At 44.8% G+C, this 26,595-nt stretch overlaps 1 protein-coding gene across 1 annotated transcript in view; it reads left to right on the top strand.

Annotated features, from left to right (window-relative positions):
* YES1 (YES proto-oncogene 1, Src family tyrosine kinase) overlaps positions 1-26,317 on the top strand; it is a 37,639-nt gene extending 11,322 nt beyond the window's left edge. The window contains exons 5-12 of the mRNA XM_045005896.1: positions 3,356-3,459; positions 3,558-3,707; positions 8,785-8,940; positions 9,593-9,772; positions 14,431-14,507; positions 14,848-15,001; positions 16,038-16,169; positions 25,900-26,317. Coding sequence (XP_044861831.1) covers positions 3,356-3,459; positions 3,558-3,707; positions 8,785-8,940; positions 9,593-9,772; positions 14,431-14,507; positions 14,848-15,001; positions 16,038-16,169; positions 25,900-26,108 — 1,162 coding nt within the window. The 3' untranslated portion in view covers positions 26,109-26,317. The remainder of the gene's footprint in view (positions 1-3,355; positions 3,460-3,557; positions 3,708-8,784; positions 8,941-9,592; positions 9,773-14,430; positions 14,508-14,847; positions 15,002-16,037; positions 16,170-25,899) is intronic.
* Positions 26,318-26,595: the final 278 nt, after the last annotated feature.

The raw sequence follows: 26,595 nt of genomic DNA, 5'->3' as shown, positions 1-26,595 counted from the left end.
ATGGGATGATCCAGAGTTCAGTTATTAGCTCTTGACTTTTAAGAGCATTTACAGATTGTCCGTTGAGCTTGCCAATGGAGTTAATGGGGAAAGAGCATCACACACTAAGAAAGTACTAGTATTTTACCTCCTAGGCAGTCACTTCTGAGCCTGAATGAATTATACTGTAAACTTTTTGAGGCAGGAGCTATGTCTACTGTGTGCCTTCTGAACACTACCATAATATACATATGAAATGACAATGAAACGTTCATCAAAATTCTCCTCTTATTTTTTTTCAAGGGGTAAAATAAAATGGCTGTTTAAAAATTATTTTGTGGAATGTTGTAATACTCTGATGAAGAAGACTTTCAATGGGAGGTAGTTACTCAAATTGAAAGCCTCTTCATTCAATAAGATACACCCAGTCAGCTTAAAAGTATAAATTGGAGTGGGGAGGCACAGGTATCTGTAATTTGAAAATAAGTGTGTGTGTATATATACAAATTACAAGTATGGTATGGCAGAAAAATAATAGTGTGGTGTGCTAAAAAATTTTTTACTGGCTTGAGTTTGGAATGCCTAATTTTTGTTTGCAGATCATTCAAAAGGAGTGCTGATAAAGCCATTATATACCGCACCTTTTACTTTTTTTCCCTGTATGATCTGCAACAGTTTTAAAAACGTTTTAGAGAGATTATTGGTACTGTTTTTCACTTCCCTCCACCTATAAAGCTAGCCTCGCTTGATGCCATGATTCTAAATGCACAACCTCCAAATTAAAACACTAGAAACTTAAAAAAATTTTTACATCCTTTCATGATTTTTGAAGCACAGTATCTTATCTACTGGGCTAGGAATAAGTGCTCTTCCTAGCCATGGTGGTTCACAGTTTGGACCTTAAACCTGTACTGGCCCATGACTAAATTTTGCCTGTCCTGCAAATCAGGAGAGTATATTTTGGGGGTGTAAAAAGGAATTACTTTTTATGGCTCATGTGTAGGCAGGGTAAATGGCAGCTGTTTGGAATGTTAGAAATAGTACAGAGATGAACTAGTTGGCAGAATGCAGGTGAGAGGGGTAAAAAGTGCTGCTTATATGGATAGTTCCATGTGCATAGTACAAGTGTGTGTGTGCGCACGTATGTACATGTAGGCACAGCCATGCATGCACTTGTGCTTACGCATACTTTAAATTACATAATCCTCCTGTTTTACATGTAGCAAGGCTGCTAGGAAGAGGGATAGTAAGGAAGCATGGGCTGCTGCAGTGTTTTCAGTATGCTGGTAATGTATTTTTTTTTTTTTCATCTGATCCAGCCTGTGCTGTTGAGCCCAGTCTCTGAGGAAGATCAGAAGAAGGTGTTAGGTTTGATCCTGGGTTTTGTTATGTTCTGTTAATATGTCAAGGGAACTTAGAGCTTATAGAGAGAGGCTTCTTTTTGTATATTAATATATACAAATTATGGGACAAATTAAATAATCAGTTTGTGAGCACCAATAGGATAATAGAGTTGTAAGGAATAACCAGCATGGATTTGTCAAGAATAAATCATGCCAAACCAACTTAATTTCCTTCTTAGACAGGGTTACTGGCCTAGTGGATGGGGGACGCAATATATGTGCTACGTCTTGATTTTAATAAGGCTTTTGTCACGGTCCCACATTACATTTCTAATAAGCAAACTAATGACGTGGTCTAGATGAAATTACTGTAAGGTGGGTACAGAACTGGTTGAAAGACTATACAAAGAGTAATTATCAATGATTCACTGTAAAACTGGGAGAGTGTATCTAGTGGGCTCCTGCAGGGGTCAGTCCTGGGTCCAGTGCTATTAATATTTTCATTAATGACTTGGATAAAGAAGTGGAGAACATGCTTTTAAAATTTGTGGATGACACCAAGCTGGGAAGGGTTACAAGCACTTTGGAGGATAGGGTTAAAATTCAAAATGACCTAGACAAATTAGACAGCTGGTCAGAAAGCAACAAGATAAGCTTTAATAAAGACAAGTGCAAAGTATTTCACTTAAAAGGCAAAATCAAATGCACAACTACAAAATGGGGAATAACTGTCTAGGGAGGTAGTAATGCTGATAAGGATGTAGAGCAGTGGTTCTCAGACTTTTGTACTGGTGACCTATTTCACATAGCAAGCCTCTGAGTGTGAGCCCCCTTATAAATTAAAAACACTTTTTAAAAAAAATATATTTAATACCTGGAGGCAAAGCAGGGTTTGGGGTGGAAACTGGCAGCTCGCAACCCCCCATGTAATAACCTCGTGACCCCCTGAGGGGTCCCAACCTCCAGTTTGAGAACCCCTGGTGTAGAGGTTATAGTTGGTCACAAATTGAATGAGAGTCAACAATGTGGTGAAACTGTGAAAAAAAGCTAATATTATTCTGAGGTGTATTAACAGGACTGTCATATGTAAGACACGGGAGTTAATTATCCCTCTCTACTCAGCACTGGTGAGGCCTCAGCTGGAGTACTGTGTCCAGTTCTGGACGCCACACTTCAGGAAAAATGTGAATAAACTGGAGAAAATCCAGGAGAGAGCAACAAAAATGATTTAAGCTTTAGAAAATCTTACCAGTTGTTCTCCCTGTCCACTGAAGGTAGGACAAATAGTATTGGACTTAATCTAAAGCAAGAGAGTTTAAAGTTAGATATTAGCAAAAACTTTCAAACTATAAGGTAGATAAGGTCTGGAATAGGCATTCAAGGGACATTGTGGAACCCTGCATCACTGGAGGTTTTTAAAAACAGGTGGGACAAACACTTGTCAGGGATGGTGTGGGTTTACTTAGTCCTGCCTCAGTGCAGGGGGCTGGACTGGATGATTTCTCAAGGTCCCTTCCAACCCTGTATTTCTATGCTTCTATGAAATGAATAGAAAAATATAATCTGTAAAATATGCTAGCACAGTGCCCCTTAATGTAGAAGTCAGAATTTCTTTGCAGTGAATGGAAGCTCAGTCCAGAGATTTTGCTGTTAAGAGTGAAGTCAGATACTTATATCCCTGCTGTTCCTTATCAGTAGTCCAACAGATAGTAATATAGATTTGCATGAACTACTATATTTAGATGAATATCAGTGTTTGGGAGTTTGCATTATGAGCAGAAACGCTTTAGTATTTGGCCTTCTGTTATAAATCACTACATGAGTAATGATGATAAAGCAGCATTGCATCTGTATCCCAAGACCTTGCTGCCTATTTAGGTGTAAGGGTCTAGGAAAGGCCCATAAGATTTGAAAGGGGGCGGGGGGCGGGGGAGTGGAACTTATACAAGCAGAATTTATAGTGCTATTTTATGCAGATTATTACCACAGTATCTTCACTTACCTTATCAAATATTTTCTTTAACTTCTTCTAGATGGTATTTTGGTAAGATGGGCAGAAAAGATGCAGAGAGATTACTTTTAAATCCTGGGAACCAACGTGGTATTTTCTTAGTACGAGAGAGTGAAACCACTAAAGGTATTTTTTAAAGCTTACTTCCTTTCTAGGGCAAAAATATATTGTTTCATATATACACACTTCTTCGTAAGAAACAAAATTTTAACTGTTTTTTCTAGGTGCTTATTCCCTTTCTATACGTGACTGGGATGAGGTCAGAGGCGATAATGTGAAACACTACAAAATCAGAAAACTTGACAGTGGTGGATACTATATCACAACTAGAGCCCAATTTGAGACTCTACAGAAGCTGGTTAAACACTATACAGGTAGGCTGAAGTCCGTATGGTCCAATACTAGTTTAATGATTTTTACAAGAAGAGAAATTTGAGTAAATGGTACAAGGGTATGTTTACATTGCAATGGGCTCACTCAGGTTTGAGCCCAAACCCCCCTTTTGTCTACAGACTCATCTCTCAGGCTCGGACCTAGGAATCCAGCAGGGACCAAAGGTTGGCCCTATTACTTTTTGGTGTAGACACAGAGTGCGCACACACACACCCCTCTTCGGGACTCTAGGAGTCTGACAAAAGTATCCCATGGGACAACTTCCATTGTCCTCTCTATCCCAAGAATCTCCTGTCGACTCCAGGGAAATGGAAGCAACCCCCCTTGGTGTAGTGCAGCAGCTCCATGAGTCAGCGTTTAACCTGTCTGTTGTCTTCTGAACACTGAGCTGCAAACATACCATCAGAGAGCCTTCTGTGTTTACAGTGGAGACTGAGCAGAACAAGCCTTTTGCAAAGTTCACTGCTTCATGGTCATGGGTGCACAGCCAGATTTTGGCGCATCTCTAGAGCGAGGCCAGCAAAACAGTGGATTTTAGTAAGAGTACCGGGAATGACTACACATACCAGCAAATAACAAAGAAGCTGGCAGCACTGAAAATTAACCAGAGTGGATTAAGTGGCTCAAGACTGAGTACATGAAAACAGGAACCAGAACTGCACCTTGGACAACTTGTCAACATCATTCCTGTTTTATATGGAGTTTGACTGGATGCTGGGCACTGCACTGAACATGGAGCCAACAGTAGTGCACCATGACTTGGTCAGCCAGAATGGCGCCCTTCTAGCCCCAGAATCCAACATGGGGACTGAGAAGAGCCAGCAGCAGGTGCCGAGTGAGGACAGTGAAGTGACTCTCACTGAAACGGGTCCCAGAGCAGGTTTTGGTAGCAGGAGAAGCAGGTTTTTGTAGCAGGAGAAGCAGCAGCACATCCTGGAGCCATACTGAAAGGAGCTGTTTGATTTCCCCCACCCACCCGCCCCCCTGGAGGCACAGCCCACTGCGGAGCCTGCAGCAAACACTGAAGGGACAGAAGTTGCCCCTGGGCCTGGTAAGTTTTTGGCTCCATTTTAATGTTATATTACTATAGGGATAGGAGGGATTTCCATCCTATGAACCAATGCACTCATTATTAAAAGACCCAGCTAGTAGTGTGTATCCACTAATGGCAGATTGTATGCCACCAGTGGCTTGGCTCCCCCCTTCCTACCTTCTACTGTGTGGAGTTCAAAATGGCATGCAAATGGCAAAAGCACCTTGAAAGTGAATTTTTACTAGGGCATTTCTATTTCTTAAAAGTAACCTTACATTGCCAGGCCTGTAAGTATGTGGCTTTGTAACCACTCAACAGTGTAACGAGTTGCCTGGAAACAGTGATCTGGATGGGTGGGTGGGTGGGGCTGGGGTGGGAGGAAATGAATGTGTTCCATTTACAAATCTAGTCCATTTCAGATAAAGGTAGTCCATAGGTGAAAAAATCATTTGCCCCAAATTCAACTGGGGTTTGAAATTTTGTCCGGAAATGGGGACGGGAGGAGAAACAAGGAGGATGGGTGTGGAGTTCTGTGTATTTCCATACAGGCTAAGCCATATGGAAGCTAATACATCATCCTGTTGAGTCCCCTTTATGAATTCTGACCCAATCCCAGATGCTGATAGCTGCAAACTTTTCCTGAAGCAGGAACTCCAGATAGGCAGTCACATTTTGGGGAAGGACATATTTTTCTATGGCCACCTCAGTAGCTGACCAGCCCACTTAATTCATAGATAAGCTGTTCAGTCACTACACATTTGAATATATAGGTTGCATACACTGCAGGTGTCCCACCAGCAGCTTGAAATAAAATCTCCTTTGCCAATTGGGCACCACAGCAACTGTTATCTCTCCCAAAATGTGGAAGTCCTGAAATAATAGAAAAAGCTTTTGTAGCATGGCTGCTGATGGCACCCTGCTAACCCAAGTAGTTCTGCAATTTTTAGAAAACAGAAAACATCTTTTGAATTTTTAACTTACCATTGTCTCTGCACTTCTTTTGCTGAGATTAACCAGGCTCTGTCCAGGGAACTTCTGTGGTCTGAAGCATTCCTCTTACAATATATTAAAGTTCAGTTTGGAAAAGTAAAGTTTTCTGTCCTTGAATTTCTACAATTTCTATGCTCCTGCAGTGTGCTGTTGAGACAATAGCACTCTGTGTCTTGTCCTATTCCAGGCCCCTTGATCTCTGCTGGCTCTGGTACCTTCACAGCTCACCCACACTGCAGCAGACACCTGGGCCAGTGTGCCTTCACGGACTGTTCCAAGAGGAACCATTTCCGTGATGAATTTGTGATTGAAGTTCTGGACACGGTCAACAAGCAGGTCCAATACCATAAACAGAGAGGGACTTATGACTAGAGGAAAGGCATGGTGAGAGGCAAGAGGAAAGGCTCTGGCTGGCTGCACAGCTTGAGGGTAGGGTTTCAGTAAGAGAGCAAGCACTTGCCTCGCAGTTCCTGGAACAAGAACGGCAGCTAAGGATGGAGGACAGACCTCCAGCAAAAAGAATTGTTTGAGCAGCTGATATCGCTAATGGTCATGAGTAGTGGCTCCTGCTGCATCACCAGTGCCACAGTCTGAGGCCCCTGTGTGGTACCCTGTGATGCAGTCAAGAAACAGCTTGGAAAACTCCATGGCTGGGTGGCCCGTGCAGTTGGACCCCATGAACAGCTAGGCAGGGTAAGTTTGCCCTCCAATATGGATGCCTCCATCCCCACTGCCAAGTGCATGGCAAACAAGGAAAGGACAATGGGGGGCAGGGCACATGCAACAGTAGGGGGCTTCTGTCTTGTACATGGTTTCACTGTTTGCACTTGTTCAGGCACTTTGGGTTTTTTTTGTTTTTTTCTTACAAGTTCTGTTACTGATGTTTGGCTTGGTAATGGCAGTTGGCTGCCTGGCAATGGGTGAATATTGTACTTGTTTATAAATCTTTTATTTCATCAAGAAAGTGTATTGCGATCACTGCATCACATCATACAATGTGTATTTAAAATAATAAAGATAAACACATCAGGGCAATTAGGAATTAGTTTGCAAACACACTTCCTCAGTATGGTTATCTACATAAATCTATACTTCAACCACTTGCTTACATCAATCCATACTGTGAATCAGCCCCTGGCCCCAATTTCATAAATGGTCATGTTATTCATAAATACACTTCATGGCAATCAAATTCCCACTGCTCCCCAAGCACTGAAACCCCTCACAGTTGATGACCTGCAGCCCTACCCCTCCACAAGCACATTCAGAAAGGTACTGTTCCCCTCTTCAGTTGTGTCATGTAAGTCTATAATGTGAGAGCATAAACCATTCCCAACTTCTGTTGCCCAGGTGCATCCAGCTTCATTTGTGGTAGATGCACTTTCTGGCTGAGTGTGCCAATTCGGTGGCCCCTTGCTGTCATAGGTCCAGTTAGGGGAAAATGGCTCACTTCTGGTTTCACAAAGATTGAAAAGAGTACAGCACGGTAATTTGGACAACACTGATGACACTGACATCCAAATGGATCGGTAGACCGACATCTCCACCAGGATTCAAATAAACATTTCACAATTATTCTACACCTGCTGACAGTGTAATTAAGCCGTCTTTTGCCAGGACCTCTGAGATCAGAGTATAGTTTCATAAGCCAAAGCAAAAGGGGGCATGGCGGGGTTCCCCAGAATAATGGTAGGGACAATAACTCAATTTATGACCATGTCATTTGATGGGAAGAGTGTCCCAGCCTGTCCATAAATAGACTCCCGATGAGCGAAAAACCCTGGCATCATGAACTTCCCAATGCAACTCTTGTTGACATTCATAAATCATTTTCTGTGGTCCATGAGGGCATGGAGTATGGAGTAGTACCTCTTGTGGTTTATGTACTTGTGTTTCTTGAGGAGGGCAAACTATAAGTCCCATGTGTGGTTCCGGTGCACTTTGGAAACCCCATTCTCTCAAAGTCAGCAATTTACCTCAGGATTATCTTTTATGCCCACATGGGGTAAACCACACATCTGATTTCCTCAGAAACTTCCGCCACCACTTTACCCACAATCAACTTTCTGACATCGAACTGGTTGGCAACGGATCTGTCTTTACGCTGGAGGATTGGGACAAGCTGCCTACAAACTCCAGAAATGTGACCACCTTCATGCAAAAGTTCAGGACCCACAGCTGGTCGTCCCAGGTCTGCATGATGACGTGATCCCACCGGTCTGCGCTTATGGCCTTGCACAAGAACCGTCAGTCTACGTAGGGGGCATCAGCAGCTATACCGAGTGTACTGAGCAGCATCAGCCAGCGCAAGTCCACAATGCCTGGGTATACCTCCACCTGCTCTATCCTAAGCCCTGTAAGATGCCTTTGGTGGTTCAGAAAACACCCCCAAAATGTCCACCAGCACCTCATGGATGCTCTATCTGTTTCCTGACACAGGAGTGAAAGCGCAAGCCAGAGAAGTTCTTCAAAAGGTGCCGCCTCCATGTTGCTGGCTTCGGTAGCTAGGAGTGCACAAACCACAAAGTCTTCTCAGTAGCCTGTGTTGTTGGGCTGATCAAACTTCCTGTAATATGCAGGGTGGGCAATAAAGTTTTCCCACCATGCACTGTGGTCAAAGGGCTAAGCAGCCACATTTCGGGAGGGTGCTAAGGACTCTGGAATATGGTTGATTTTGATTTGGGTCTACACACTGCAGCATAGACGTTGGAGCCCCACGTTCAAGCCTGGTTTAGAGAAGTCTTAACGGATTAAGGATCAGTGTGGATGCTGAAGCCCAGAGTTCTCTAACATAGGTCAGCTGACTTGAGTCTCACCAACCCTGGGCTTGCATTGCAATGTAGACATACCCTATATGTCTGATAGTTCTTTTAGTAAGTGTGCTGATTTTTTTTATAATAATAAAGCTCTTTTTAGCTATGGCAAAAAAAAATACAACATAACTTTTTGATAGACATTCTTTATATTTTATTTCCTTTTATTGTAGTCTTTTGCATATTATTTAACTTAAATGATTTCATTTTCCCATTATCCAGAACATGCTGATGGCCTGTGTCATAAACTAACGACCGTGTGTCCAACTGTGAAACCCCAGACCCAGGGATTATCAAAAGATGCCTGGGAAATACCTAGAGAGTCTTTGCGGCTAGAAGTTAAGCTGGGCCAAGGATGCTTTGGAGAAGTATGGATGGGTAAGAGTATGATATGTGCACCTATCCTGTTGGAATTATTTGTTTTTACCTAAAATATTATAGTCTGGAAAGATAATCTGATGAAGAGTTGAAGGCAAAATTACTAATAGCAGTGATATGTGTCAAGGACCGAGCTTTCAATGCATAATCCCCTGTAATTTTTAGATATGAATTCACACCATGAATTATGAGCTTTAGCCAGTAGCAAGGAATCTGCGATTAGGGGGTATGAAGCAGTCCAGTCACCATAAAGGAAGATTGAGGAGGGAATAGCAATCGCAAGTGTGCTGGGAGGAGAAAAGGTGGCTACAAGAAGTAATAAATGAAGAGGGAGATCCCAACAAGAAGTGTGAGGGGAATCAGAATAAAGCTCATTTGAAAAATGAGCTTTAATAATTCCATCTCAGTGGTTCATGTGACTACACAAAGAATTTTGCTTTGTAACTTACTAGATCTCCATAATTAAATTATGCCCTCATATGTATTTGGTAATTCTGTATATTTATATATAGTAAAGTTCAAAGCTAATTTTCAGTATAGTTCTTACTGCTTTATCCCCTTAAAAAAAAATTGAAACAAAGAATGAAAGTAGTTTCAGTTGAAAACCTCTTATAAGCGTAGCTCAGGCAATAAAATGTATTTGTTTCTCTAGGAACTTGGAATGGAACCACAAAAGTAGCAATCAAAACACTAAAACCTGGTACAATGATGCCAGAAGCTTTCCTGCAGGAGGCTCAGATCATGAAGAAATTACGACATGATAAACTTGTTCCGCTATATGCTGTTGTTTCTGAGGAGCCAATCTTCATAGTCACTGAATTCATGACAAAAGGTATGTGATATTAACTGGAAGGCACTAAGTTTAAAAGTTAATAAAAGTCCCAGTAACCAAAAAAAGTATATTTTGATTCATGTTGAATACTGATGTGTAAACCTAGCCCAGCATGTGACTTTTTGATTAGGTTTTAATGTATGATAGGTTCTGAAATCATCTTTGTTGGATCTGATTTTTTTCTATTCTTAATTTTGTGCTACCATGATTTGTTCAAATCTGCTATAGCCTATTTCTTTACTGAACTCAACCAGATGGGTTTTACAAAGGATCCAGATTTTTAGTTGCTAGGAACTAACTGGCAGAGATGCCTGTTAGTGGCAGAAGTCTTTGTAATCATCCCATTGAATCAATAAAAGTTGTTGTTGAAATTAAAAGAAACACTGTTGAGGCTAGTAGGTCAAAAGTTTGAACTACTTGGAATAGTTTCTGCAAACTAAACTATAAACTAAAATTGTTTGCTGTGCTCTTTCCTCGTATTTTTCCCCAGTCTACCCCTTGCTCCAAAAAGAGAGAAGTTTAAGGGTTCAGGATGTGTGTAATAGGCTTTAAATGTTTACTTCCAGTATTAAACAATCTTTAAAAAGAATAGGTCCCAAATCAAATACTTTAATTTTTTGAAGAATTTAATCTCTTGTGCTCATCTTGGAGAGAGTCGTGGCAATGTTAGGATGACAGAAATCAGATTGAAGTCAGAAACTGAAATTATAAAATTTACAAATTATATCAAAGAACATATAGCATATAAAATATTTTTAAAACTTTGGATCAGGCCAAATAGGGTGGAGAGGAACTGAAGATTTCAAACTATAAACATAAAAACAAAATGGAAATGAATGAAATGAAGCAGTCTCTCTGATGGCAGATCTTAAAACAGCCTTGTGAAGTCAGGTTTCACTGTTTAGAATAAGCCATTTATGTATGTATGTATGTACTTACTGGAGATGGAATGGTACAAAGCAAAGATTAAAACTTGAATTGGAACGTTGCCAAAACAAAGTAAGATTACTGTAAAGAATTACAAAAATCTACTGTACAGTTGTCGATATTACAAATGTAAAACTCCATTTTAATCTGAGACAAATTGTTCATTATTTTTCTGAAAATGTAAAAAGCCAGTGGAGAGGGGAGGGAATCAGTTTGATACTAGTGCATAAACTGTTTTGTTTATGTTTACCCCCAGTAGCACAAAGCGATTGAAACAATAAGGTTGTGGCATTTTAATCAAATCAGGTTGATGGGTTTTGTGTTTTGGTGTGTTTTTGTTTTGTAATTATTTTTCATTATTTGCACTGCTTTTCCCACCCAACCCCAAGAGAATTGCCAGTGCTACCTCTCACGGTTCATCTAGCTAGCCTCAGAGACTCCAACATTAAAACAACCTTCTTCAAGGAAAAGAGAGCTGCATGGAAGCACCATAGAGCCCAACAGCATTTTTCCTGGTCAGGCAGATTACTAGAAGCTGGAGTAAGATCTTTGTTCCTCCACAATACTCGTTCCTCAAGAAACAGGATATGGAAATCTCGTGTCTCATGAATTAGTGCAGAACATCAACCTCCGAGATCCTGGTTTGGCCCATCACAGTTCCTTTAAACAGAAAATTGTTGCAAGCGATTTATAAATATATCAGATGTATTTAAACTTGTGGCAGTTACAATGATGAGGTTGCTCTGAAAAGTCTGAGACATGTTTATTTTTAACATTTTTCATTCCATTTTTGTCTTTACCATTTTGGAAGATGTGACTTTCTTAAATTACCCCAGTTCTTAGAATTTTAACAGATTTTCATACTAAAGAGAACATTTTTCTTGAACCCTTATGGTATGCTTACAGCTGGGCAAGCTACTATATCAGAGACCAAGATTTAAGATTGACCATAATTTGTACTCCTTAAAAGGCAGCAGTTATTAAATCACTGCAACTCCTTTCAAGCAGTACTAATGTTTTAGTGTTCTTTATATAAATGTGATACGTAGTTGAGGAAAGACTATTAAAATATGTGTCTCAGAGGAGGGGAGATGGATTTTGGATTCAAGAACGTACAACAAACAAAATTAACAATTCCAGTTGCCCAGTAGCAGTCCATTTTGCTAGTGTTAAGGGTACTCAGCATAGTCCATATAAGATGTGTGTGCCCTATTACTTTTACTGTCCTCATTGTAAATATTATTTATATTTACAAATAGCCATGATATTTCCTGTAAGGAGCTATTGCATTTCAGTGGCAGATAGAATGTTTCCTATCTTCTTCTAATCCTGGAGCTCCTTTGCAGGAACAGGGAACTGTATAGCATTGCCATTCATTCACTCCTCCATTAAACCCTGCCTGGTCATGTCCCTGTGTATGATGTCCTGCCATCTGGTAACTTGTCAACCTCTAGGTCTGACTGTGTGTGTGTGTGTGTGTGTGTGTGTGTGTGTGTGTGTGTGTGTGTGTTAAAAAAAAAAAAAAAATATTGGCATCGTATCATCTGTTCCCACCATCATAACCTTTTTGATTTGTAGCCAATCCCATATCCTGATTTTATATCCTACTCTCCTAACATCTTCATTTGTCTTGAAATCATTCCACTTTACACTTGCTATCTTTTGAAGATCTCTCATCTCTACTGCTTCCAGCCTTCTGATGTTGTTTCATTTAATCCAGCTGCTTCCAAACCATAGACAACACTGTTGGTACACTGGTTGGATAAATTTTCACTTTGGTATCAAATTTAATGTTTCCTATACATATACATATATGCTTTTAAATTAAGTTGATGAAAGCAAAGGGTACTGTGTAGCTAAAAATGATCGTGCTCCAGTTTCCAGGTGCTAAATATTTAATAGTGCATTTATGGCCAGATGTATTAATGAAGCACTGATGATAGTGATATAGTCATCGAAAGAATTAATGTTGTAATTTTAATTCTTTTATATATGCCAGCACATTTCACTTTTATACTGTTATAAATAGCTCTGATAGAGACATCTATATAGTTAGGGTTGCCTGATGCTTTCCATTATAATACCCTATTTTCAGTTCCTCATTAATCTGGCAAACTTCAACAATTCCTGCAGAAATTTTCCATTGAGAGTGTCTGCCTCTGGCTGAAAAATATTTTTTTTTTTTGTTGATGTTTCAGCAAAATGGTTTTGCTGTTTCCTTGAATGAGGTTATAGGAAAATACTATTTTTGCCCATGTTAATTACAACCATTTCATTGAAAAGCTGTCCTATATCTATGCTTTAGAGTAGGGACTTGAAGTTTGGCAAAGGTGTTACATTGCTGACAGGAGCTTATCTCTTGTTCTTCCTGTGAAAAATACACCCAAATGTAGCCAAATTAAACATTTCTGATCATTTCAATTTGCACCTGCCCAATAACATGTTTGCTAGTGACTGGCAGCATTATTCTTCAAAGATTCTCTCTGTACTGAACATGTTCCATCTTGACACAGTTTCTATGTGCCTACCAGACTGATCTTGCACCATCCCAGTGCTGCAGGGGTTGAGCAAGCCTTTTCCTGCAGTTGTTTCTTCTTGCTGCTGGTTGCCACTCTGGCACTGTTACCAGATCTGAGGGCAATGAAACTCTTCCTTTGTTCTCAGTGCTCCCCCTGCTGTCTCCCATTTATCAGGGAGGAAACAGCCTAGCTTGTTCAGTGACAAAGAGATGAGAAGTGGGAAGAGATGGATGGTCCAGTAGAAAAATACTGGGATCATGTAATTAAAGACTGTATTGTAATGCACATGCATAAGTTAACTGAGTTAAGTCACGTTTCTGAACTTCAGAGTGCTTGATTTTTGCAATCTTAACGTTCTTTTGATATACTTTTTTATGAAATAATTTATATTTAAATATTGTGTAATGAATTATGTTCTCAATAAATTACTTGCATACACTACTTTCTATATACAGTGGCACACAGGATTGCAAGATTCTGCACATGTATCTAAGGTTATATAATGTATTTGAGAAATGATACCTAGTTCTTATAAATCAGTTTTCATCAGTAGAGCTCAGTGTTTTACAAAGGAGGTCAATATTATGATCCCCATTTTACAGATAGACTATTAAGCATGTGAATAAGGAGCGCTGTTAAGGTGGCATGTGCAAAGTTATCTTGGGCAGTTTCTGGCTTGTAAGTGCTTCCTCATGCAACCATAACATTCTATTAATGTCAAGATTTTGTATAGATTAATTAAAGTTTAGGCTAAACCTTCTAAGGATTCCCATGAGCATCCAAGGCATTGTACTAGTAAGTGACACAGCAGCATTTTATTCCTAATGTCTGCTTTCTTCATCTTGACCTTGTGAGCACTTGTTTCTGGAATGTGGTGAAGTAATAGAGATATGGGAGGAGGAGAGACATTCTTATGACCAATTTTTTTATTTTAAACAGAGGAGCATGCAGAATTGGATGAAACTTGCTGTTAGTAATTTTCACGTGTGCAGTTAAAAGAACACTATTAGATTGTGCAAACCCAATATTACATTTTGGAGAAGGAAATATTTAGGGGGAGATTTTCAAAGGCACTGGGACTTTGAAAGTCAGTGGGAGTTGGGTACCTAAATCCCATCTGTGTCTTGAAAAACTCCCTCTTAGAGGCTTTCAGCTAGACCTTAATGATTGTGTCTGTGTTTTTCCTAAATTATATTTATCTTCTTTTTACAGGTAGCTTACTAGACTTCCTTAAAGAAGGAGAAGGGAAATGCTTAAAACTTCCACAGTTAGTTGACATGGCTGCTCAGGTACTGTGTATAAGTCAACAAATGAGTATTTCCCACATAGAAAACATGTTAAAAATGTGAAACAGATATACCAACCGAAGATCACAGCTGAATGTTCTATATGCTTTTACTCTTTACAGCTTCTGTTGAACTTTTATAATTTGCTACAAGAAATATCTCTGTTTTAGATGTCCTGGAGTAAAATACACTTTATTAATAATCAGTAAGCTATAATGGTCAGCTGTGATATATTTTATAGCAGAACTGGCTCCAAAAAGACTGCTTTGTTATATGTTATGTTTTTTGGAGAAATGAGCCTGGTCACCAAAAAAAGCTTTTAAATAAAACCTTTCTTTTTCAGATTGCTGATGGCATGGCGTACATTGAAAGAATGAACTACATCCACAGAGACCTTCGGGCAGCTAACATTCTTGTAGGAGACAATCTTGTGTGTAAAATTGCAGATTTTGGTTTAGCAAGGTTAATAGAAGACAATGAGTACACTGCCAGACAAGGTAAGACAGATTTATTTACTGTATAAATAAATCTATATACTTTGAGGTATTTGCTCAAATATCAAATTTAGGGGAGTATCAGAGTACTTATTTACATTCTGAAAGTTTATGCATATATATGTAATAATCCTACCCTTGAAGGCGTATATGTTTGGTCCCAACCCCCACTACTTTAATTACTGCAGCTTTCACTAACAGGTAAACTCTGAAAATTATTTGGTGATAATGGCTTAAGTTATCAAAAATGACTAGTGATTTTGGGTGCCCAACCACTCAGGCACATTGTAGAAGTCTGAATTTCAGAGGGAGGGTACTCAGCTCTTCCTTAAAATAAGGCCCTTTTTAAGTGACCCAAGCTGAGCACCAAAATCCCAAGTCACTTTTGAAAATCTTGGCCAATATTTATTGCTCTAATGTTTTCCAGTCTGAAAAATCCCTTTATACTAAAAGGTATTAAGCCATCCAACTAATTGAACTAGCAAAGCAAAAAATTAAGTTCTGATAAGTGAAAAATGCTGGTTAACTAAGAGGGAGGGAGTTTGGGTGCGGGAGGCGGTGTGGGGCTGAGGGTTGGAGTGTGGGACTGGGAGGTGGGGAGCGGGCTCTGGAAGGGAGTTTGGGTGCTGGAGGGGGCTTGGGCCAGGGGATTGAGGTGCAGGAGGGGATGTAGGGTGCCGGATCCGGAGGGTGCTCACCTCAAGCGGCTCCCTACATGCCAAGAGCTGCGGGGGCAGCAGCAGTGCACAGAGTCTCCTGCCACGCCTCTGCCTAGGAGGAGCAGGGACATGTTGCCACTTCCAGGGAGCCACATGGAGCCAGTTAGGAAGCCTGCCGGCCCCGCACCAACTGGACTATAAACCAGACTTTCTATGAAGATTAGAAAAATGCCGGTTTTTGGAGCTTTCCAGTTCATACAGGGCCAGATAACACAGCGGTGTGTGTGTGTGTGTGTGTGTGTGTGTGTGTGTGTGTGTACACAAAGTGTGAGCAAACTGTATCTAGAAAAAATGTCTGTTTTTTTTCTCCACTGTTTTAGGAGCCAAATTTCCAATTAAATGGACAGCTCCTGAGGCAGCATTATATGGTCGGTTTACAATCAAATCTGATGTGTGGTCATTTGGAATTTTGCTGACAGAACTGGTAACAAAGGGTAGAGTGCCATATCCAGGTAAGAAAGCATTAAACAAGCCTTTATTAGAAGATATTACACCATTATGTTATGATAATCATAATGGGATTTATATAGTTTGGTGTTAAGGTAATGAAACTCAAAAAAGATATTCCTTTAGTCCTAATTTCTCAAACTGCTCATTTGGATCCTATTCCAGTTTACAGCATAATCTTAAATAAAGCTGGTTGAAATCTTCCTCCTGCTCCTTTCTTTTCTACTTCTCCTATGTCTGAATCAGAGGTAGAATAATGAATACTGGAAATATGAACTGCTTCTAACAGAAGAAACTTGTCTTTCTCCTAATATATTCGACTGTTAGACAGCCATTTTAACATGCTCCACTTCAGATCTTATTGGAGAAAGCAAAGCTACCCTTTTACAGAATATTAGAGGAGTAAAATGATTTTCCAGGAGGACAGTAATGGTCTATATAGTGCTCCATTATATAAAGTTGCAAAAAGAGAAATGTCAAGCCCTGTTTCTATAACACTACATGCAGCTTGGGCCTTATTAATAAATAAATTCGAGAAACCAGGAAATTTTTCTTCAATCACAGAAAGTCGTCTTGACTCAGGCCCTAAGGATGTTTAATCAGTGTTGTTGATTGATATTCATTACTTTAAATGTTCGGTTTGGTTTGTGGTTTTGCTCTGTTTGGATTTTTGTTGGTTATGTGGGGTTTTTGTTTGTTGGCTCTTGTGTTTTTTGCCAGTGTTGTAAAAAACATAGTATACATTACATTACATTGCCACATGCCAAATCCTCTTCCTTGCGCATGGGTGAATGCCATGAGTTTCAAGGGTAGAGTATTTTTACACCATAGGTTACAGTGTTCTGTGGCTGCTACTGCCACCACCTGTTGGAGGAGGAGATCAGCAGACCTGCATAATTGAGCATCCATTGGCCATGCCATGTCCTCAAAATCTTCCCTGGGTGCTGCTATGGATGGACTCTGCAGAGCATAACATTCTAATATGTGAGGGCATAGAACCTACTAGCGGAGTTCTTGCATCAGAATACATTGTGCATCCCTGTGCATCAGAACCACACCAATTTGTAATGCTTACCAGGCTATAACCAACCAAAAAGACAGGGGTGCAACATTTATTCCTAAAGAAGGCATAATATTTTTAGTGTCAAGGGTAAGACTTGCAAATAAGAGTCTTCTCTCAGAATGTAGGCAAGTCCAGAACACTCACTTTTTTAGCATAATTTTGATACCGCAGGATTTTAATGCTGTTGTGACTCATACCAATAACTTCCAAAAAACTATTTCAGTGATCCAGTATGAATAAACGCTATGAGGAAAAGATGACAAGTCTTAAGTAAAATATTTTAACTCATACTTGATTGTCATAATTAGTCATGCTTCTTTAGGACCCAATCCTTTTTCTCTAGGCCAAGTCCAAGCAGCAGGATTTAACACTAGTGGTTTTATAGAGACTGAAGGTGAAACTTACATTCAGTATGTAGTACCCCAAGCAATGGAACCATTCTGGCAGTTGCTGCTACTGCTCCTGCAGCCTTGAGACTGTAGTAGCAAACGCTTCCATTGGTGCAGGAAACAATGCAGCTAGATCATGGAGGGGCAGATCCTCTAGCCTTAACTCTGTTTTTGGTGCACTGCCTCTGCCCTTCCACCAATCACAATGTGCAACAAAGTGCAGGGCGCTCCTAAAAAGTAAGGGTCCACAGCATGCAGACATGTACTGCCTACAGCAGTCTCCTATGCAGAACACCATTTGGACTGTTGTGGATCTCTATGGCTGTAGGGGAGAAAGCAAAGTGCATTGCTTAAGCAGTATCACTTAACCATTATGGCTGAGATTTTCAAAGAAGCCTAAGGGTATGTCTTCACTACCGGCTGGATCGGTGGGCAGCGATTGATCCAGCAGGGATCGATTTATGGGGTCTAGTCTAGATGTGATAAATTGATCTCCGAATGCTCTCCCATCAACTCCTACAAGAGGCGTAGGCAGAGTTGACGGGAGCGGCAGCAGCCGACTCACCGTAGTGAAGACACCACAGTAAGTTGATATAAGTACGTCAACTTCAGCTACGTTATTCATGTAGCTGAAGTTGCGTAACTTAGATTGATTCCCCCCCCCCGCCCCCCCAAGTGTAGACCAAGCTTAAGAGAGTTAGTTAGGCATTCAAACTCAATGGAATTCAGTGTGTTTAGAGCACCATGCTCCTGTAGGCTCTCTTGAAAATCTCAGCAAACACCTCTTCCCTGAACTAGGACGGCTATTTATCTAATAAAGTGTATTCTGAAATTTTGAACTGGTTTGTTTTTAGGGAAATATTTTGATAATTTTCATAAACAGTGGCTTTTGAAGGACTCATTTTCAAAAACAGAAAATTGTGGGAGCTGGGAGGGAATTGAGGTTTTTTTGGTTTGTTTTTTAAACTCCACTATTCATTTAGGCAGATAAATAGAGACTTAAGAGCCTAACTTTAAGCTCCTGTTTTGGAAAATCCTGCTCTTACTCCTTTTGAAATGTAAAATGTATTTTATAATTTTTATTCTAATTACATCTATCTAGTTTTTTGCCTTACAGTTTAATTATTGCGTGGTTAAATTTAAAGTGCTTTAGGACCCCATAGTATCTTAAATCCCACTGATAAGATTTAAGAGTACTGAGTACAGGAGAATATTAAACTTGCTTTCTATCTGCTCACTTCTGAAATTTCAGATTTGGGCCTTTCCTGACTTAGAACAACCTGATGCTGTCTGCAGCCAGAATCTGTATAGTATGTGTTGAAAATGGCTGCCTTATGGCAGAGTTCCACAGTTTTAGATCAATAAATGTAAATAATATGAAATATTTTGATGTGTTCATTTGAGTTTATATAATACTTTTGTTCTGGGCAAGTTATCAACTGAACTTTAGTATATAGAATCTCTTATTATTCTGTTCAGATCAAGTGGCCAATGAATAGAACTCCAGACAAGAGTAAGGGTCTTGTTGTGGGGATCTCCTTTGCAGGAATTTTCCCTAAGTAAATAGGAAATGTTCTGTAGCAAAAGTATTTGAATAAGCATGAGGATCGGCCAGTACTAACTATTTGAGAAACATGGGTAAAATTTGAGTATTTCAGAAAACATATTTATTTTAAAATTTTACAAAATTAATCCAACATACTGTGTCTATAGCAGGGGTAGGCAACCTATGGCATGCGTGCCAAAGGCGGCACGCGAGCTGATTTTCAGTGGCACTCACATTGCCCAGTTCTTCTTCGAGTGATTGCTCCTATGCATTCCAGTTAGGTGTGCGCGCCGTGCGTGCACGGCATCTTGGAACTTTTTTACCCTAGCAACTCCGGCTGGGCGGCCCCTGGAGTGGCGCCGCTATGGCGCTGAATATATACCCCAGCTGGCCCGTCCGCTCCTCAGTTCCTTCTTACCGCCCGTGACGGCCAGTTGGAACTGTGGAGTGCTCTCTGTCCTCCACAACCCTAGCTCTCGCTACTTGTTTGTACATAGTTAGTTTAGTGATTAGTTTTTACAGTTTTGTTAGTTAGATAGTTAGTGTTTAGATAAGGTTAAAAGGGGGGTTTCCCCCTTTGCCTCCCCCGGTGCAGGCTCATGCCCAAAGCACCGGGCTTTAAACCCTGCACATCGTGCCAGAAGCCGATGCCTGTCGGAGACCCGCACGACGCCTGCCTCCGTTGCCTGGGCGAAGGACATAGAACAGATAAGTGTTCGCTCTGTTCCACCTTCAAACCGTGAACTCGGAAAGAGCGGGATATCCGCTTAAAGCAGCTCCTGATGGAAGCGTCGCTCCAGCCCCCGGCACCGTCCGCGCCGGCACCGCGAGCTTCCTCGGTGCAGAGCGCACCGGCGGCACCAAGCCGCTCAGGCACCGCGGCCCCGCAGCCTCAGAAGGCGGCTATGAAGACCCGGCACCGCTCGCTCTCGCCTTCAAAAAGACATAAGCTGGCGAAGGCGCTTGCTAAGGCCCGCGCTGAGGACTCGGCGAAAACGATTGCGCCACCTGCGGCCCCCGCGGTGGCCGTGCACAAGTCGTGCACCGGGCCTTTGACTCCGGCGCCGCAAGGCCCGTCGAGTCCGGCGCCGCCACGCTCCCCGGTACCGACCGTGGTTGAGCCCCGGCTGCCGTCGACGCCGGAGACATTCTCTTCGGCGCGGGAGCTGATTCAGCTCATAGAGGCACCGAGCCTCCGGCCCCCGGCACCGCCGGTGCGGGCTGTCGTGTCGGCGGGAAAGCCGGCCAGAATGACCCGGCCGCCCTCTCTGGACAGACGACATTGACGGCACACCTGGTCCCGATCACGTTCCCGGTCCCATGGCAGATCTCCGTCCCGTCGCTCGCGATCTCGGCACCGCTCGCCATCGCGGTACCGATCGCCGTCGAGACGTCGGTCGCAGTCCCGGTACCGCTCATCATCGCGGTACCGGTCGCACTCCCGGCGTCGCACCAGGTCCAGGTCGCCATCGCGTCGGCACCGGCAGAGGTCTCCGTCCCGGCACCGTTCCCGGCACCGCGACTCACGCGGCCGCTCCCGGCACCGCAGATCCGGATCCAGGTCGAGCTCCCGGCACCGTGACGGACGTCGCTCCCAGTCGCCATCCCGGTACCAAGCGGACCAGCGTCGATCGTCGCTGCCGTCCGGGGACAGACTGCCTTATTCGGCGGCGCACTCCGTCAGCGCCTCGGCACCTCCATGGCCATCCCGCCCCGCGTCGGTCGCTTCCGGGACGGAAGGCTACGGCCACCTGCTGCCCACCCCACAGGGCCATCCTCAAGGGGCGCAGCCGTGGGGCTTCTGGGTTCCCTGGGCCCAGTATGAGACTCAGGGGGTGCCATTCCCCCCGAGAGCCCCAGCGTCCGAGCGCAGGGTACCAGAGGCGACAATCAGCCGACCGGCCCCTTCGCCACCAGGCGTGGGTTCCATACCGCCTGAACCCCAGGGGCATGCACAGCCCGACCCTCCTGACGAGCAGGCAGTGGATCCATCGTCGGAAGCGGTTATCCAGGGCTTATCCTCCTCGTCCTCACCCGACGAGGCAGTGGCCGGGGCCTCCGCCCATAGACCAAGGAGCCTCCGCCCATAGACTTGAAGGCTCACCAGGACCTACTTCGCCGTGTGGTGACGGCTATGGCTCTACCGGTGGCGGAGGTCCAGGAGGACGAGGACCCCATAACGAATGTCGTTGGGGCAGAGGTTCCAGTGCGCGTCGCATTGCCATTCGTGCGGACGATTCAAAAGAATGCCACCACGCTCTGGCAGACGCCTGCGTCCGTCCCTCCTACGGCGCGTGGGGTTGAGCGCAAATACTCTGTCCCTCCCACGGGCTATGAGTATCTATATACTCACCCGACCCCGGACTCGTTGGTCGTGCAGTCGGTCAACGACAGGGAAAGGCACGGCCAACCTGCCCCTGCGCCCAAATCGAAGGAGGCACGGCGTATGGACCTGCTAGGCCGCAAGGTCTATTCTGCTGGCGGTCTGCAGATGCGTATCGCCAATCAGATGGTCCTCCTCGCCAGGTACGTCTTCGACATCATGGCGTCCCTGGCAAAATTTACGGAGCTCCTGCCAACAGCCTCCCGCCAAGAGTTCGCGGCGATGTTGGACGAGGGAAGGAGATCATCTAGGTCCTCCATCACGGCCGCCCTCGATGCTGCGGACTCCGGAGCTCGGACCTTAGCCTCCGGAGTGACGATGCGGCGCATCGCCTGGCTGCAGTCCTCCACCCTGCCGCCGGAGGTCCAATATACGCTGCAGGACCTGCCGTTTGACGGACAGGGTCTCTTCTCCGAAAAGATGGATTCCCGGATCCAGACCCTAAAGGACGGTCGCGTTGCCATCCGCACTCTAGGGATGCACACGCCGGCAACTCAGCGCAGGTCCTTCCGGCGGCAACCCTCCCGGCCCTTCTACCAGCAACGCTATCGGCCATACAATAGCCACCGACCGGCTCAAAATTGCCGTCGTCCTTCCGGCAATCGGCGTAGCCAGGGCCAGGCCTCTTCCAAGGCCCCTCAGGGGGCCAAGCAGGCCTTTTGATGGGACGCTCGAGGACGACCCATCATTCTCCCTACCGGATCCTTCCCCTTTATTTTACAACCGCCTTTCCCATTTCTTTTCGGCGTGGTCCCAGTTAACAACGGACAACTGGGTGCTTCAAACAATCCAGTCAGGATACCACCTTCAGTTTGTTTCGCCCCCCCCTTCCCACCCACCCTACCTGTCCCTCTTCATGGACCCCTCTCACGAGCAATTCCTCCTACAGGAGGTCCAGACTCTGTTGAGCGTGGGTGCCATAGAGGCAGTGCCTCAGGACAGGCGGGGCAGGGGATTCTATTCCCGTTATTTTCTCATCCCCAAAGCGAAAGGAGGGCTACGTCCTATCCTGGACCTTCGCGAGCTGAACAAGTACCTGCTCAAGCCCAAGTTTCGCATGGTCACCTTGGGGACCATCATTCCCTCTCTGGATCCGGGAGACTGGTTTGCCGCCCTCGACATGAAGGACGCGTACTTCCATGTCGCGATCTACCCTCCACATCGACGTTACCTACGTTTCGTGGTGAACAACGCGCACTACCAGTTCGCACTGTTGCCATTCGGCCTATCCACCGCACCAAGGGTGTTTACCAAGTGCATGGCAGTGGTTGCCGCAGCCCTCCGCCGTCGTCGGATACATGTCTACCCGTATCTCGACGACTGGCTAGTTCGCGGACAATCTCGACAACTGGTGATGGGCCAGTTGACAGACATACTGTCCCTCTTCCGACGACTCGGTCTTCTCATCAACACCGAGAAGTCCACCTTGATCCCGTCGCAGCGGGTAGAGTTCATTGGAGCGGTCCTCGACTCCTCGCTGGCCCGGGCTTGTCTACCGCGATCTCGACATCAGACGATGGTCTCCCTCATCCGGGACCTCATCTCCTTCCCGACCACGACGGTGCGCTCCTGCCTCCGCCTGTTGGGCCACATGGCATCATGCACGTACGTCACCGCGTACGCGCGGCTTCATCTCCGCCCATTCCAGACTTGGCTAGCGTCGGTGTACCCATCGATATGGTGGTCACAGTCTCCAGGCCGACACTCGAGTGCCTCACATGGTGGCTGGACCCGGAGATTGTCTGTGCGGGAGTTCCGTTCCAGCCTCCTCGCCCGTCCGCCACTCTGACCACGGATGCCTCGGCGCTCGGTTGGGGAGCTCACTTGGGCGATCTTCACACCCAAGGCCTGTGGTCGCCCCAGGAGCACGCTCTGCACATCAATGTCCGCGAGCTGCGAGCGATCCGTCTGGCTTGTCGCACCTTCTGCACCCACCTGCAAGGCCGCTGTGTGACAGTGTTCACGGACAATACATCGGCAATGTTCTACGTGAACAAGCAGGGCGGAGCCCGCTCTTTCCTCCTCTGCAAGGAAGCGATGCTCCTGTGGGACTTCTGCATGACCCACTCCATTCACCTGGAAGCGTCCTTTCTTCCGGGAGTGCAGAACACGCTGGCCGACCATCTCAGCAGGTCTTTCTTCTCCCACGAGTGGTCTCTCCGTCCCGATGTCGTACTCACGATCTTCCGCAGGTGGGGGTTTCCCCAAGTAGATCTATTCGCATCCAAGGCGAACAGGAAGTGCCACCGGTTCTGCTCGTTCCGGGGTCACGCGCCGGGATCCCTGTCGGACGCCTTCCTGTATTCCTGGAAGGATCACCTCCTCTATGCCTTCCCTCCGTTCCTGCTCGTCCATCGAGTGTTACAGAAGCTTCGGAGGGACAGAGCTTCCGTCATTCTCGTAGCTCCGGCCTGGCCGAGGCAGCATTGGTACTCCCTGCTGCTCGAGCTCTCCGTTCGGGATCCCATCCCCCTCCCGTTGTGGCCGGACCTCATTACTCAGGACTTCGGCAGACTCCGCCATCCGAGCCTGCAGTCCCTCCATCTTACAGCTTGGTACCTGAGTGGTTGACCCACGCAGAGAGGGACTGTTCAGTGGCAGTTCAGCAAGTCCTCCTAGAGAGTAGAAAGCCTTCCACTCGCTCCACCTATCTGGCGAAATGGAAGCGGTTCGCGCTCTGGTGTGACCAGCGAGGCCTCAATCCGTTCGTGGTCCCTGTCCCTACCATCCTGGACTACCTCTGGTGCCTTAAGGAGCAAGGTCTTGCGGTCTTCTCCTTGAGAGTTCACCTGGCAGCAGTGTCTGCCTTTCGTCCATCCGTGGAAGGTCGGTCCATCTTCTCCAACCAGATGGTTTCCCGCTTCCTTAAAGGCCTGGACCGCTTGTACCCGCCTGTGCGGCATCCTGCCCCGACCTGGGATTTGAACCTCGTGCTGGCCAAGCTGATGGGTCCTCCTTTCGAGCCCTTGGCCACGTGCTCCCTGCTCTACCTCTCCTGGAAGACGGCCTTCCTCGTTGCCATTACGTCAGCGAGACGAGTTTCTGAGCGCCGCGCTCTGACGGTTGGTCCGCCATACACCGTCTTCCACGGGGACAAGGTGCAGCTTCGACCACATCCGGCCTTCCTCCCAAAGGTGGTGTCAGCCTTCCACCTCAACCAGGAGATCTTCCTCCCGGTGTTCTTCCCGAAGCCGCATGCCTCGCCTCGGGAGCAACAGCTGCACACCCTCGACGTCCGCAGGGCGCTCGCTTTCTACATCGAGCGGACGAAGCCCTTCCGGCGTTCGCCCCAGCTGTTCGTAGCAGTTGCTGACCGCATGAAAGGCGAGCCGATATCCTCCCAGCGGATCTCCTCCTGGGTCACAGCGTGTATCCGGACCTGCTACGAGCTGGCTCGCGTGCCACCATGCCGCTTCACCGCTCACTCCACGAGAGCGCACGCCTCGTCCGCCGCCTTCCTGGCCCATGTCCCCATCCAGGACATCTGTCGAGCGGCCACCTGGTCTTCAGTCCACACCTTCGCCTCCCACTACGCGTTGGTGCAACAGTCTCGAGACGACGCAGCCTTCGGAGTATTACACTCCGCCACGTCTCACTCCGACCCCACCGCCTAGGTAAGGCTTGGGAATCACCTAACTGGAATGCATAGGAGCAATCACTCGAAGAAGAAAAGACGGTTACTCACCATAGTAACTGTTGTTCTTTGAGATGTGTTGCTCCTATCCATTCCAGACCCGCCCTCCTTCCCCACTGTCGGAGTAGCCGGCAAGAAGGAACTGAGGAGCGGACGGGCCGGCTGGGGTATATATTCAGCGCCATAGCGGTGCCACTCCAGGGGGCGCCCAGCCGGCCCGCCGGAGTTGCTAGGGTAAAAAAGTTCCGAGATGCTGTGCACGCGCGGCGCGCACACCTAACTGGAATGGATAGGAGCAACACATCTCGAAGAACAACAGTTACTACGGTGAGTAACCGTCTTGTCCTGGCCCAGGTCCAGGGGGCTCTTAAAATTAAATTAAAATGCAAGTAAGCTCCTTAAACATTTTAAAAACCTTATTTACTTGAATACAATAATAGGTTAGTTATATATTATAGACTTATAGAAAGAGACCTTCTAAAAACATTCATGTATTACTGGCATGCGAAATCTTAAATTAGAGTGAATAAATGAAGACTCGGCACAGCACTTCTGAAAGGTTGCCAACCCCTGGTCTATAGTGAAGAGTCTCTTGTGGCAGTACAGTTATCTTGAGAGTTAAATTTAACTCTCAGGTGGTCTGATGCCAGAAAAAAGCTGAGGGATTTTTGGAAACTGTTCTTTGTGTGATGTCATTAACACCTAAATTATTTATTGTAGGGATGGTGAATCGTGAAGTTCTGGAACAAGTAGAACGTGGGTATAGGATGCCTTGCCCACAGGGCTGTCCAGAGTCGCTCCATGAATTAATGAAACTGTGTTGGAAGAAGGACCCTGATGAAAGACCAACATTTGAATATATTCAGTCTTTCTTGGAAGATTACTTCACTGCTACAGAACCACAGTACCAACCTGGAGACAATTTATAAGCCAACAACCTACATAACATGCACAAATCTGCCAAATGTAAAGGACTTTCAGTGGGTTCCTCGCTTCTTTAAAGGAATCAAAGGAAAGAAAATCTTCACTCTGCATGCTTTTAATGGCAAACTGGAATTCCATACTACAGTTGCACAAAACCACTTTTAAACTGTTATACCCTAATTTACCAATGATGTGATTTCCCCTCTCCCCCCCCCCAAAAAAAACAAACAAACAAACTTTCAGGGTCCAAAAGGAGTTTGCTGAAATTACTCAGTGGTAAAGTGAGTGTTGGCATGACAATTACTAGCAAAAAAAAAAAAAACCCCTAACATTTTAAATTATTTACCTAGCATTTAATAATACATTCTGTTAAAGGGAGAATTGTCTTAAATTACACGCGAGCTTGGGGTGGAAAAAATTTTAAACAAAGGAACTTTATGGGACCAAACAATTCCATTCCAGTTCTATAAAATTTCCCGTGTTCAGAATTAG

Source organism: Mauremys mutica, chromosome 2 (genome assembly GCF_020497125.1).
Source record: "Mauremys mutica isolate MM-2020 ecotype Southern chromosome 2, ASM2049712v1, whole genome shotgun sequence".
Lineage (NCBI taxonomy): Eukaryota > Metazoa > Chordata > Testudines > Geoemydidae > Mauremys > Mauremys mutica.
This window is presented reverse-complemented; position numbering and strand designations above follow the sequence as displayed.